At 38.2% G+C, this 13,481-nt stretch overlaps 1 protein-coding gene across 5 annotated transcripts in view; it reads right to left on the bottom strand.

The window, feature by feature from the left end:
• TMTC1 (transmembrane O-mannosyltransferase targeting cadherins 1) overlaps positions 1-13,481 on the bottom strand; it is a 320,486-nt gene that overhangs the window by 15,873 nt on the left and 291,132 nt on the right. For all 5 annotated transcript variants that reach the window (XM_020975836.2, XM_020975837.2, XM_020975835.2 and 2 more), the window contains 3 exons: positions 5,028-5,163; positions 3,568-3,712; positions 786-923 (listed from right to left, as the gene is read on the bottom strand). In XM_020975836.2, coding sequence (XP_020831495.1) covers positions 786-923; positions 3,568-3,712; positions 5,028-5,163 — 419 coding nt within the window. The remainder of the gene's footprint in view (positions 1-785; positions 924-3,567; positions 3,713-5,027; positions 5,164-13,481) is intronic.

Genomic DNA, 13,481 nt, shown 5'->3' with positions numbered 1-13,481 from the left:
ATCATGTGCTAGGCATTGTGCTAAGCACTTTACAATTATTATCTTCTTTGATTCTCACAATAATCCTAAGAGGTAGGTGCTATTATCCTAGAGTGCTATCCCCACTTTATAGATGAGGAAACTGAAGCAGATAGAGGTTAAGCGACTTCCTCAGAGTTGTATAGCTAGTAAGTATCTGAGGTCACATTTGAACTCAAGTCTTCCTGATTCTAGGCCCAGCGCTCTTTCCACTGCACCACCTAGCTGCCTATAGATGCTACTCACATTTCAAAGGTGAAAAATGAAAAATAAACAGCTCAAATGCTCCATAAGTATCCTTATAAATGTCAGGGGGAATCAGGGAAAGGTCTCCAGCACGTTGGATGAATCTTTTGTGGAGAACTAATTGGTAGATATGAACAATGGTCACAAAGGATGGACATACAGGAGGTTGCAATCTCCACGATTGTACTTTGTATCCAACTTTGGTAATACAGTATTATTCTGAGAGTGAAAATAAAGTGATGTAATATTATATAAGACGATTGTTAGTTTTTTGAAGGAAAAATGCTATGAAGTCCAAGGCAATATTGTTGTTTAAAGATAGAAATTGCATTATAACTCGTCATAGAGCCATCTGGTTAAAATATATGTGTAAGATACTCAGTGATATGAATAACCCCAAGAGAACCAAGCTTTTATCCATGTTTGAATTTAGAAGCTCTTTATCTACTTATCCTATCCTACCAGTGGACCCAGAGAACATTTAAAAGGAAAAGCAGCACTTTACTCAAGCACCACAGTACCTTGGGGTAATGTTCTTGCTTGCTGTAGATTGCTGACAACAGGCGATAACATTCCAGGCATCCAGCCTCTTCTGACACAATGTGGTTGGTCATTTTTTCAGCTTCTTCTGTCTGCCCCATCATAGCTAAAACCTGAGCCTAAAAAACAATTTCAAAACCTTGTTTTTAAAATATTCTCTAAGATTTCCTTCCAAATAAAATTTTACTTACCATAGTCATTCAGTATATATTAACAATGTTTTGGTTTAAGTATTTTCAGAGCTTGTCTAGTAATTCACTGATAGTGCTTCACTAACTCTCTGATAGTGTCTGGTTCTCCTCTTATCCCTTAGGTCACTGGGAAGAATCATCTGCTAAGATAGCCCTCTGAGAATGAAAGATTTTTACCTAGACTCCCAGTTCTGAATATATTTTTATGGTTTTTAGCAGGTAAGTGTGCAAGTGGGTAAGTTTCATTTGTTGCTGCCTTCATGAATAGGAAGAGCAAATGATTAGGGTATGAGTATCTTTGATGAATGAATTTAATACTTGGTAGCATTTACTATCTTAAGAGAAAATAACTAGGATCCTGTAGGTGCCAGGGTTTATTGACTGAAAGAATGCCACTGATTGGGTAAAACACACATTGTTCATATTTTTGTCTTGTTGGGATTTGATAATTGACTGGCATCCTAGGATTTGCAGTTTATAGGGAGAAGTATTCCCTCTCAGTCATGAAAGTGATTTGGGAATATGAAGATCTCTGAGCAGGAGGACAGGGTTGAGTCATGGTTGGAAGTTCTTAGAGGAATACACACAGTCTGCAAGAAAGAAGGAGAAAGAAGTGGGGACTAAAGGGACTGAATGACAGTAGAAGCTATGGGTAGACTTTCAAGTCCTACTCAGGACTAACAAAGCCAAGATGGAAAGAATCAGAGCCATAGAGGCAACAGGCAAAAACTACAAACAGAGGACAGAAGTGTGTCAGAGAGATTGAGGTAGGCCACTGGGCACTGTATACATCCATGAACAGAGGATTAAGACTGAAGCTATTGGTTTTACCTACATCTTCAAGGACTGAGGGAAGGTCACCCAAAAAATTTACCTTTTCCCCAACTTTCCCTCATCATGCCTGTCCAGCAACAGACACAGTAACATACTCTGCTCACTTCTTTTACCTAAATATTTTCTTGTATCCTCATTTTTGCCTCATGCATAAAGAGGCTACAGATTAACTTCAGTGAAACAAAAAATTCAACTGGTCAATGAGCCAAACCTATCTTACTGTTAGGAATTTTCCTAACTGGAGGTTTCAAGCTATTTTAATTATGTTGTTGTTGTTTGTCCATTGTTCTCGAAGAGGACCATGACATCAGGAAGGTGATGCCATGACTTGCAAGTGAATTGGATTTAAGTGAAGAGGGCTGTGCAAAGTCACCAGCCTCACTTTCTCCTCCAGAGCCATCTGGCAATATATAGATCAGGACAACTAGAGATAGCCCTGGATGCAGTGAGAGACCTTGGCCTTTTTAGCTACGGTCTTTCCCAGGTCTCAGTTTGTCTGAAGCAACTCTTAATCAGTGACTAAGGCTAGGTAAGAAATGAGGCAAAGAATGGCCTCTTTTTCCTAGTAAAAAAAATAACAAACTATCTGAGAGAGGAAGACCCTCAGGGTTTCTGGCCAAAATAGAAACAGTTGCTATTTATATTTGCTCTGAGCCCATAGTTACTCTAACAGTAACTTAAACTACTTTCCTTTCAAGACTGCACTGACATTTTATGGCCAAACTACAGTCATACTGGGACCTGAATTCTCATTCACCTTTATACACTCAGTGTTACCTCCATAGAGCTTTTCTTTTTTTTTTTTTAGGCAATTGGGGTTAAGTGACTTGCCCAGGGTCACACAGCTAGTCGCCACCTAGTTGCCCCTCCATATAGCTTTTCAGCAAACACATATACCAGACACCATCCAAATGCACCCTTGGTTGGAGGTCCTTCCCTTTTTTTGGGGGGGGGCAATTGGGGTTAAGTGACTTGCCCAGGGCCACACAGCTAGTAAGTGTCAAGTATTTGGTCTGAGGCCAGATTTGAACTCAGGTCCTCCTGACTTCAGGGCCAGTGTTCTATCCACTGTGCCACCTAGCTGCCCCCATTCCTTTTTTTAAGGTCCAGCTCAAGAGCCACCTCTTCCATGAAGCCTTCGCTGAATGCTTGCTTCCATTCCCCTCCCCTATCCTTCCCAAACCCTTTTCTACCCCTTCCCCCAACTCCTGAATTCTTAATTTCCCTCCTGCTCTAATTTCTCATGATACTTTGTTCCGAGCCCTCTGATACTCTTCACCACATTTTGATTTGTATTTTTATGTCTTTGTATTTGGGTCTCTTCCTTCTCGCTAGATTGAAAGCTCCCTGAGAGTAGGGACTGTGTTATTCATTATATTTCCAGCCTAAAACAGATCACTTTAATTACTTTTTCCCTGACATAAACTCCATAAAATAGAGAAAAGCACTAAGTGTACCCAAGAACCATTACATTCCTTCTAGGTCAAAAGGCCAATAAGTCCTGAGCAGGGCTGCAAAGTCTCCCCACAGTGCTCAGCTCTTGTAATCTCTGCTCCTTTCTCTCCATTTTCTTGTAGACAGTATTTTTCCCTTTAAGAGTTCCCAGGTGTGACTCAAGTTTGCCTTCTGGCTCAAATGTCTCCATTTTCCCAAATTCTTCTCAGAACAGAGTACTACCAATTCCTGAATGTCAATCAGTTCTTAAATCCCTCTTATCTTTGGATTCAATTGTTCTTACCAGAGCCAGCTGGATTTCCTTAGCTGAAGGCTGGAGTGCTGCAGCTTCACGGTAAATCTGTAATGCCTCTTCGTACCTGCCAGTGTTATAATATAGTGCTCCCAAGGGGGACAGTATTTCAGCTGTCCGTGTTATATCCAGGGCCCTAAATGTACAGAAAGAGCACAATGCCATTTTTTCACTTTGATCCTTTCCTGGATTTGTGATCTGTGCAGATTGTTAGCCCTTCAAACTTCATTTTGGGTGATTCTTGTCCATATCATTCTATAACACTTTCCTTTATGTTTCAGAAATTTCTCTCAAGATTCTTTGTTCAAATTTTATGATTTCAGTATGTATCAAGACAAAGGAAATACAGATAATCTATCAATCAGCATTTGATAAGAACCCACTATGTGTCAGGCACTGGGCTAGGGGCTAGCAATACAAAGTCAGAAAATGAAACAATTCCTGCCCTCAAGAAGGTATGTAATCATACTTTCCTTGTAATAAAGAGATGACTCTCCTGAGTCATTATATTTATTCAAGAATACATATTTGGAGGGTCTTTTCTAGGGGAGGCAATGGATTTGTGTTGATCGATCTGCATTCTTTCACCTAGATTTATTTAAAATTATGTATATGGCTGACTGGGATTATCTAGTTTGTGATTTCGGAAATATGGATACTTTTGCTGGAACAGTGTTTTTTCTGGAAAGCTACAATACTATTCCTCATTCAGGGCTATTTGAACTGATAAAATGAATTGATAAACCATGCTAGTGTCTAAGATCTTTTCTTCTTCAACAAACCAAAAGGTGATGGTTGACATGCGAAGCTGTAGGGGAAAGCCTAGGCAATCCTCAGGCTTCTAAATTGTATGGAAAATAAAGAAAAAAAATGCTCTTTAGTACCTGAGTCTAGGGAAGCTCAGATTCACTAAATGGAGGAACACCACATAGTCATGAAGAGGATTTATGTTATACTTATTTTAGCACTCTTCTGTTGAAAGGATTTTTATATCTTTTCAGAGACTCACCATCCCTACTCATCCTCCTTTAAAATCAAGGATGAGCAGACTACTGACAGTCCTTCGGCTAAGAGAAAAACTGTATAAAAGTTTTAGTGCAGCCCTTCTGCAAACCAAAGAAAAGTCTGAGAAAAGAAATAACCAACACAACCAATTTCATTAGCTTACTCAACTAGTAAAATATGTATTGAGATGACATCTACATCCTACTTCTACCCTCTGGAATGACACATATTAAATGTAATTAATCTCTTTACAAAGTGACAGCTGCTCAAACATTTGAAGCCAGCTGTCATGTCCTCTTTCCCAGCATTATCAAGGGAAAAGCGTTAGACAAACGGTTAGAAAAATTAAAGTTGAATTTATGAGGAGCTTCAAAAGTATTGTTAATGTTTTATTTCAAGACAAGTTGGAAGAAGGAACCACTTTTTTTTTCACCTCAAATGCTTACCGTTTGTACCATTTCTCAGCTTCTTTGTTCTCTCCCAAAGACCTGTAGAGTCTGCCAAGGTTAACCATGGCCACATGATGACGTGGGCTAAGTTGGATGGCCTGTTGGTAGTGGTACATTGCACTTTCTGGAGCCCCTGAAATCAGGGAAGAGGTTGCTGAGACTTGGATGTCCCTGAAGTTGTCAAATACTTGAGTATTTTAATTTCTCCTCTACTTTTATAATTACATTGATCAATATTAATTCAGCAAACTATGAATCAGTCTGCTTCTTGTCCTTCCTGATGCCTAGTTTGGGGATTATTTAACAAAGTTGCAGAATATTTAAGCTGAAAGCAGCTCATTCGCATCTCAAGTAAGGGCTGGGCAAGATAAATAAAAAGAAATCATATAATCATTAAATCTTAAAAGCTGAAAGAGATATTGGAAATAATTGGCATAACCTCTTTTGTGATGAATTATCTCCTTTACAGCATCCCTGACAAGTGGCATCTAACCTCTGTTTGTATTGAAATGTTCATCACTGGAGAGTTCAATCTTTTGGACTGTTCTGATTATTAGAAAGTTTCTCTTGACTTGGAATCTGCCTTCTTATCAGTTTCATCCATTGCTACTCGTTGTTATGGAGGAGAGGTAATGAGTACCCAAACAGTTATGACAGAAAGCAGAATGTGATGTAAGAAGTCCCAAAAATACTATGAGAAATTTTTAAAAAGACACATCACTTTAAGCAGGGAGAAAAGGAAGGGAAATTGATGGTAGTGGTGAAGGAAGTATTTATGAGGAAAATGGCACTTGAAATGGGACTTAAAAGCAGAAACTTCCACAGACAGATGGTGGCATATATTCTAGGTAAGGGAGATGGTTTAAGTAATGGCACAGAAAACTGGAGAGGGTAGGAAGAAAAGAAAATGGAGAGTTGGCCAGTATGTGTATGAAGGCAAACATTATGTGTGAAGGCAAGTATTACGAGATGATTTTAAAAATTTAATATTTTCTTTTTTCCTATTTAGATGTAAAAATGATCGCAGCATTCTTTTTTTAAATTATGAGTTCCAAATTCTCTCCCTCTTTCCCTTCCCCCATTGAGAAGGTGAGCAATTTGATATGTATTATATATATGTAGTCATATAAAACACATTTCCACATAAGTCATGCTGTGAAACAAAACACAGATAAAAATAAAGAAACTAAAAAAAAAGTATCTTCAATCTGCATTCAGGCTCCACCAGTTCTTTTTCTGGAGATGGACAGCACCTATCATTATTAGTCCCTCAAAACTATCTTGGATAATTGTATTGCCGATAATAGCTAAGTTATTCACAACAGATCATCATACAATCTTGCTGTTACTGTGTACAATGTTCTCCTGGTTCTGCTCATTTCACTTTGCATCAGTTCATGTAAGACCAGGTTTTTCTTTTTTCTTTTTCTTTTCTTTTCTTTTGTTGCATTTTGTGGTGAGGAAATTGGGGTTAAGTGACTTGCCCAGGGTCACACAGCTAGTAAGGGTCAAGTGTCTGAGGTCAGATTTGAACTCAGGCCCTCCCAACTCCAAGGCTGGAGTTCTATCCACTGGGCCATTTAGCTGCCCCAATAGATTCTCTCTTTTTTGTTTTCTGTACTTTGCTAGGCAATGGGGTTAAGTGACTTGCCTAGGGTCACACAGCTAGTAAGCATAAAATGTCGGAGGTCGGATTTGAACTCTGGTCCTCCTGACTGCAGGGCCAGTGCTCTATCCACTGCACCACCTAGCTGCCCCTAAGACCAGGTTTTTCTGAAGGCATCCTGCTCATCATTTTTAATAGCACAATAATATTTAATCACAATGATATATCACAACTTGTTCAGTCATTCCCTAATTGATGAACGTCCCCTCAATTTCTAATTTTTTGCCACCACAGAAAGAGCTGCTGTAAATATTTTTGTACATATAGGTCCTTTTCCTTTTTTTAAATCTTTTTGGGATACATACCTAGTAGTGGTGTTACATATTCAAAGAGTATTATAGTTTTATAGCCCTTTGGGCATAGTTCCAAATTGCCTGCCAGCATGGTTGAATCAGTATACAAATTTACCAACAGTGCATTTGTGTTTTAATTTTCCCATATCCCCCTCAACATTCATCATTTTTCTTTTCTGTCATATTAACTAATTTGATAGTGTGTAGTGGTAGCTCAGAGATGTTGCAATTCTCTAATCAATAGTGATTTAGAGCATTTTTTCATGACTACAGATAGCTTTGATTATTTTGTTTGAAAATTGGCTGTTCATATCCTTTAATCATTTATCATTGAGGAATGGCTCTTATTTTTATAAATTTAATCCATTTCCTATATGTAGTCTTTATCAGAGAAACTTGCTGTGAAATTTTTTTTCACAGTAATTCTTACCAACTATGTATTTCCCCAACCAGTATATATCCTACTTTCTCTCTTTTCACTCTGTCTCTCCTCAAAAGTGTTTTGCTTCTGACTTTTACTTTCCCCAATTTGCCCCTCCTGTTGCTCCCCCTTATTCTCTTCCCTTCCTACTTTCCTGTACGGTAAGATAGATTTTTTTGAGCCAAATCAAATGAGAGTAAGGTTCATGTACTTCCCACCTCCCTTCCCTCATCTTCCCTTCCACTGTAAAATCTTTTTCAGGCTTCTTTTATGTCAGGTAATTTACTCCATTCTATATCTCCCTTTCCCCTTCTCCCAGTGCATTCTTCTTTCTCACTCCTTAATTTTTTTGATAATTATTCCATCATATTCAACTCATACCTGTGCCCTCTGACTATGTATACACCTTCTAATTGCCCTAATAATAAGAAAGTTTTTGGGAGTTTACAAGTATCATTTTCCTATGTAGGAATGTAAACACTTTAACCTTATTGAATCCCTTATGATTTCACTTTAATGTTACCTTTTTATACTTCTTTTGAGTGTTGTATTTGAAAGTCAGATTTTCTATTAAGCTGTGCTCTTTTCATCAGGAATGCTTGAAAGTCCTATATTTCATTGAATGAACATTTTTTTCTTGAAGGAAAATATACTGAAGGATTATACTGTATTTTGCTGGTAGGTGATTCTTGGTTGTAATCCTACCTCTTTTGCCCTCTGGAATGTCATATTCCAAGTCCTTAGATCTTTTAATGTAGAAATTACTAACCTTGTGTTAGCCTGACTGGCTACATGATATTTGAATTGTTTCTTTTTGACTGCTTGCAATATTTTCTCTTTGGCTTGGGAGGTCTGGAATTTGGCTATAATATTCCTGGGAGTTTTCATTTTGGGATCTTTTTTAGGAGGTGATCAGTGGATTCTTTTAATTTCTATTTTACCCTCTGGTTCTAGAATATCAGGGTAATTTTCCTTGGTACTTTCTTGAAAGATGATGTTTAGGCTCTTTTTTTGATCATGGTTTTCAGGTCATACAATAATTCTTAAATTATCTGTCCTGTATCTGTTTTCCAGGTTAGTTGTTTTTGCAATGAGATATTTCACATTTTCTGTTATTTTTTCATTCTTTTGATTTTCTTTTATTGGGTTTTTTTTGGGTGAGGCATTTGGGGTTAAGTGACTTGCCCAGGGTCACACAGCTAGTGAGTGTCAAGTGTCTGAGGCTGGATTTGAACTCAGGTCCTCTTGATTACAAGGCAAGAGCTCTATCCACTGCACCACCTAGCTGCCCCACTTTTATTGTTTTTTGATGTCTCATGAAGTCATTAGCTTCATGTGCCCAATTCTAATTTTTAAGGAATTATTTTCTTCAGTGAGCTTTTGTACCTCCTTTTCCAGCTGGCCAATTCTGCTTTCAAGACATTCTTCTCTTCATCGGATTTTTGTACCACTTTTACCATTTGGCCTATTCTGGTTTTTTAAGGTGTTGTTTTCTTCACTATTTTTTGTTCCTGCTTTACCAAGCTGTTCTTCCATGGACAATTTATATTTTTCTCTGAGGCATTAGGTGTAGGAGTTTTGACCTTTTTGTCTTCTTCTGAGTTTGTGTTTTAATCTTTCCTGTCACCATAGTAACTTTCTATAGTCAGCATCTTTGTCTGCTGTTTGCTCATTTTCTATCCTATTCCTTGACTTTTATCTCTATGCTCTCCTGAGGCTGCAAGATCTAGTATGCCAGTGACCCTCCTTGCCCGAGGACTGAGAACCAGAACTGTGCCCCAGATCCAAGTAGGAGCAATGTAACAGAGGCCTGCCCCTAGTGCCAGCAAAAGGATCCCTGTAATCTTTTTCTGACCAGTTGTCTGACCCCCTTACCATTTGTGGGCTGAGAGGTCCTGAAACCACCACTCCTGCCACTGATTCTGTTGTCTCCAAGGCCTGCTCCTATTGCTGGGATCAGGTCTGTGTTGGGGCAGCCTGTACCGGACTGTGCTCAACTCTCACCATGTTGCAACAGACCTTTCCTGCCAACTTTCTAAGTTGTCTTGGGCTGAAAAATTGTTTCACTCCATCCTTTTGTGGGTTCTGACACTCTAGAACTTGTTTGGAGGCATTTGGGGGAGACCTGTGATGGGGGAGTCTCTGCTTTTCTCTGGCAACTTGGTTCGGCCTCCATGAAATGATTCTTGAAAGGGAGGTTGGGACCAGAATGTGACAAGGTCCTTTCCTGTCTAGCTTTGAGTAAGAAGATTAGGAATTTATTCAGTAGGCAATTGGGAACCACTGAAGGTTTTTGACCGGGAGAGTGAGATAACAGTTTGGTACTGGCTAAGAAATAGAGTGGTAGATGAGTGGAATAAGTTAGGTACACAAGACACAGTAATCAGTGACTATAGTAATCTACTCCTTGATAAACCCAAAGACTTTAGCTTCTGGGATAAGAACTCAACATTAAACATATTTTAATAATATATTATATATATATTATATTAACACAATATAACATATATTAACAATATTTAACAAAAATAGACAGAAACTAGGTATAGACCAACATATTACACTGTATACCAAAATGAGATCAAAATGGGTACATGATTTAGACATACAGGGTGATACCATACACAAATTAGGAGAGCAAGGAATAATTTACCTGTCAGATCTATGAAGAAGAGAAGAATGACCAAACAAGAGACAGAGAACATTATAAAATGCAAAATGGATAATTTTAATTACATTAAATTTAAAAGGTTTTGAATACAAAGCTCATGCAACCAAGATTAAAAGGAAAGCAAAAAGCTGGGAAACAATTTTTACTGCCAATGTTTCTGATAAAGGCCTCATTTCTAAAATATATAGAGAACTGAGTCAAATTTATAAAAATACAAGTCATTCTCCAAATGATAAAGGGTCAAAGGATATGAACAGGGGTTTTCAGATGAAGACATCAAAGCTATCTATAGTCATATGAAAAAATGGTCTAAATCACTATTGATTAGAGAAATGTAAATTAAAACAACTCTCAGGTACCACCTCACATCTATTAGATTAGCTAATATGACAAAAAAGGTAAATGATAAATGTTAGAGAAGATGTGGGAAAATCGGAACTCTAATGCACTGTTAGTGGAGTTGTGAACTGATCAAACAGTTCTGGAAAGCAATTTGGAACAGCAATACCACTTCTAGGTCTGTACCCCAAAAAGATCATAAAAAATGGAAAAGGACTTACATGTTCAAAAATATTTATAGGAGTTCTTTTTTTGTGGTGGCAAAGAATTGGAAATTGAGGGAATGCCCATCAATTGGGGAATGGCTGAACAAATTATGGTATATGAATGCAACAGAATACTATCGTTCTATAAGAAATGATGAGCAGGTAGATTTCATAAAAACTTGGAAAGACTTAAATGAACTGATGCTGAGTGAAGTGAACAGAACCAGGAGAACATTGTACACAGTAACAGCCACATTGTGCGATGACCAACTTTGACAGACTTAGCTCTTCTCAGTAATGCAATGATCTAACACAATTCCAAAAGACTCATGATGGAAAATGCTATCCACATGTAGAGAAAGAACTATGGAATTTGGGGGGCAGCTAGGTGATGTAGTGGACAGAGCACCAGCCCTGGAGTCAGGAGGACTTGAGTTCAAACTCGATCTCAGACACTTACTAGCTAGTTGTATGACCCTGGACAAGCCCCTTAACCTCCATTGCCTCTAAAATTAAAAAACAATTTACAAATTGGAAAAAAAGAAGTATGGAGTCTGAGTGTAGATCAAAGCATACTATTTGCTTTCTTTTTTTGGTTTTTCTTTCTAGTGGAAATATGTTTAATATAACTGTACGTGTATAGACTGTATCAGATTGCTTGCTGTCTTGGAGAGGGGAGAAGGAGATGGAGGGAAGGAGAAAAAATTTGGAACTCAAAATATTATAAAGGTGAATGTTGAAAAAATAATAGTCATTATCGTCAAAAAATCAAAAATAAAAAAATCAATAAGGGCCAACATATTCAACTTATTTTTATCCCTCCTAGATTTGTACCATCTGCAAATTAGATAATTATGTCATTTACATCTTCATTAATATAACTGATAAAAATGTAAAATGGCATAGGACAAAGAATGGGCTATGTAGCTCAAAAAACAGATACCTCCTCCCTTCAGGATCCGTTATCAGCAAACACTGATTTAGTTAAATCAAGTATGAATCTGTATGACTATCCAGTCTACATTTCACCATTTTGTCCACCATGGCAAAGGTTCATAGCTTTAGAGCTGGCAGAGACCATACAGGTTACTCAGTTCCACAAATGAGGAAACTGAAACCCAGAGAGTTTAGGTAACTTACTCATGATCACGTAATTAAAAATGCCTCAGGTTATTCAGATGGTAAGTAGTAGAGCTAATATTCTAACCCAGGTCATCTGATGCTATAGCTGATGTTCTACACTGTGACATTTCTCATGAGAGACTCTTGAAAACATTTTAATGAAGCATTTGATTTAACATGTAAACAAAGGATGGAGCTAAGATGGCAAAGTGATAGGAAGGAAGCAATGTGATGAGCTCCTGTCTACAAATGTCTTCAAACAGATCTAGAAAATGCACCAGACTGAATCTTGCTGGTGAAAGCCCAAAAAAAGTCACAGTGAGCAATCTGTCTAGCATAGTCAGCATAGGGAGAGACAGGGGTTTACAGTAGCTAGAGACTGGTTTCAGCCAGAAACACTCTACACATGGAACACTTTAGTACCCAGGAAGAGGCTGTGTACACCAGAGCAAGGAGAGATCCCAGACCCACACTGGACTACCCCTAGACTCTTACCAGGGCATTTCAATGGGGATAAGTGTGAACTGGAAGCTTTGTCATCCACTACACAGTTCTGGGTCAGAGATCCAAGGTGAAGTGAGGTGGGGAACTAAGCAGCATAGTGTAGGGAGGCCCTGGGCAGTATACTGAGAAAGAAGGAATTTCAGAGGGAAGCAGTAGTGGTTTGACTCAGACTCCAAACTCATAGCAGGGTCTTACTTCTAGCATCTAGACCAGCCTGCAGAGGAATAATGAAAGGTAGGAATTCCAGACCAACTAGAAGCCTACAATTCTGCCACTCTGAACCAACAAAGCTATCTAGCTAGTTAATAGGATGGAGTCTAGCAGCAATCAACACTTGCACAGACCCAAACCCAGGTCAAAAACTTGCAGAATTCAAACCAGAGGGATAGCAAATAGAGTTTATCCTGGATCAGACCCTTTGGGCAGCAATGTCCCTGAGATTCTGTAATAATATAACATTGAATACCCCAAGAAAGTAGCAGCAGGACTCATCCAGATCTTCCCTCCAGAACTGGCAAAACCCAATTCTAACATTAAGTCTGAAATTAGGAAGTAGGCTGGAAGATTCCAAGCCCAGCGCTGTATCCACTGCACTACTTAGCTGCCACACTATTATGGAGGTAGGGACACTCAAAACATAAAAATAGGAGAAAATGACTCTAACTCATATATAAGCAATGCCTCAGAGGAAAACATAGCTTGAGCACAAACTCAACCAGAATTCCTGAAAGATATGAGGCAAGAGTTTAAAAAAAAGTTAAATTTTTTACAAATAGAATTAGAATGATTGAGGAAAAAACTGGAAATGAGAGCTGTGGAAGACAGAAGTCAGAAGCAAATTAACAGGTTGGTACAAAAACCTTGTCCAAGCAACAAATTCCTTGAAAATTAGAAAGGACCAAAGAGAAACCAATGACTCTATAAGGCAACAAAAAATATTTTTAACAAAGTCACAAAATTTGAAAAAAAGAAAAAGAGTGGGTTGTATCTCATAGCAGAAAGAACAGACCTAGAAAACAGATCAAGGAGAAAAAAATTCAAGAATCACTAGACTATCTAAACACCATGGCCAAAAAAAGAGCCTGGATGTAACATTTCAAGAAATCTTAAAACAAAACTGCCCAAATCTCTTGTACCCAGAGGGCAAACTGGAAACAGAAAGAATTTGCTGGCCATCTCCTTAAAGAAACATGAAAAGGAAAATTGCCAGGAACACCATAGCCCAAACT

The sequence above is a fragment of the Phascolarctos cinereus genome, unplaced genomic scaffold, assembly GCF_003287225.1.
Source record: "Phascolarctos cinereus isolate Bilbo 61053 unplaced genomic scaffold, phaCin_HiC Scaffold_1;HRSCAF=81, whole genome shotgun sequence".
Taxonomy (NCBI): domain Eukaryota; kingdom Metazoa; phylum Chordata; class Mammalia; order Diprotodontia; family Phascolarctidae; genus Phascolarctos; species Phascolarctos cinereus.
The sequence above is the reverse complement of the archived record's forward strand: the minus strand, read 5'-3'. Positions and strand labels throughout refer to the sequence as shown.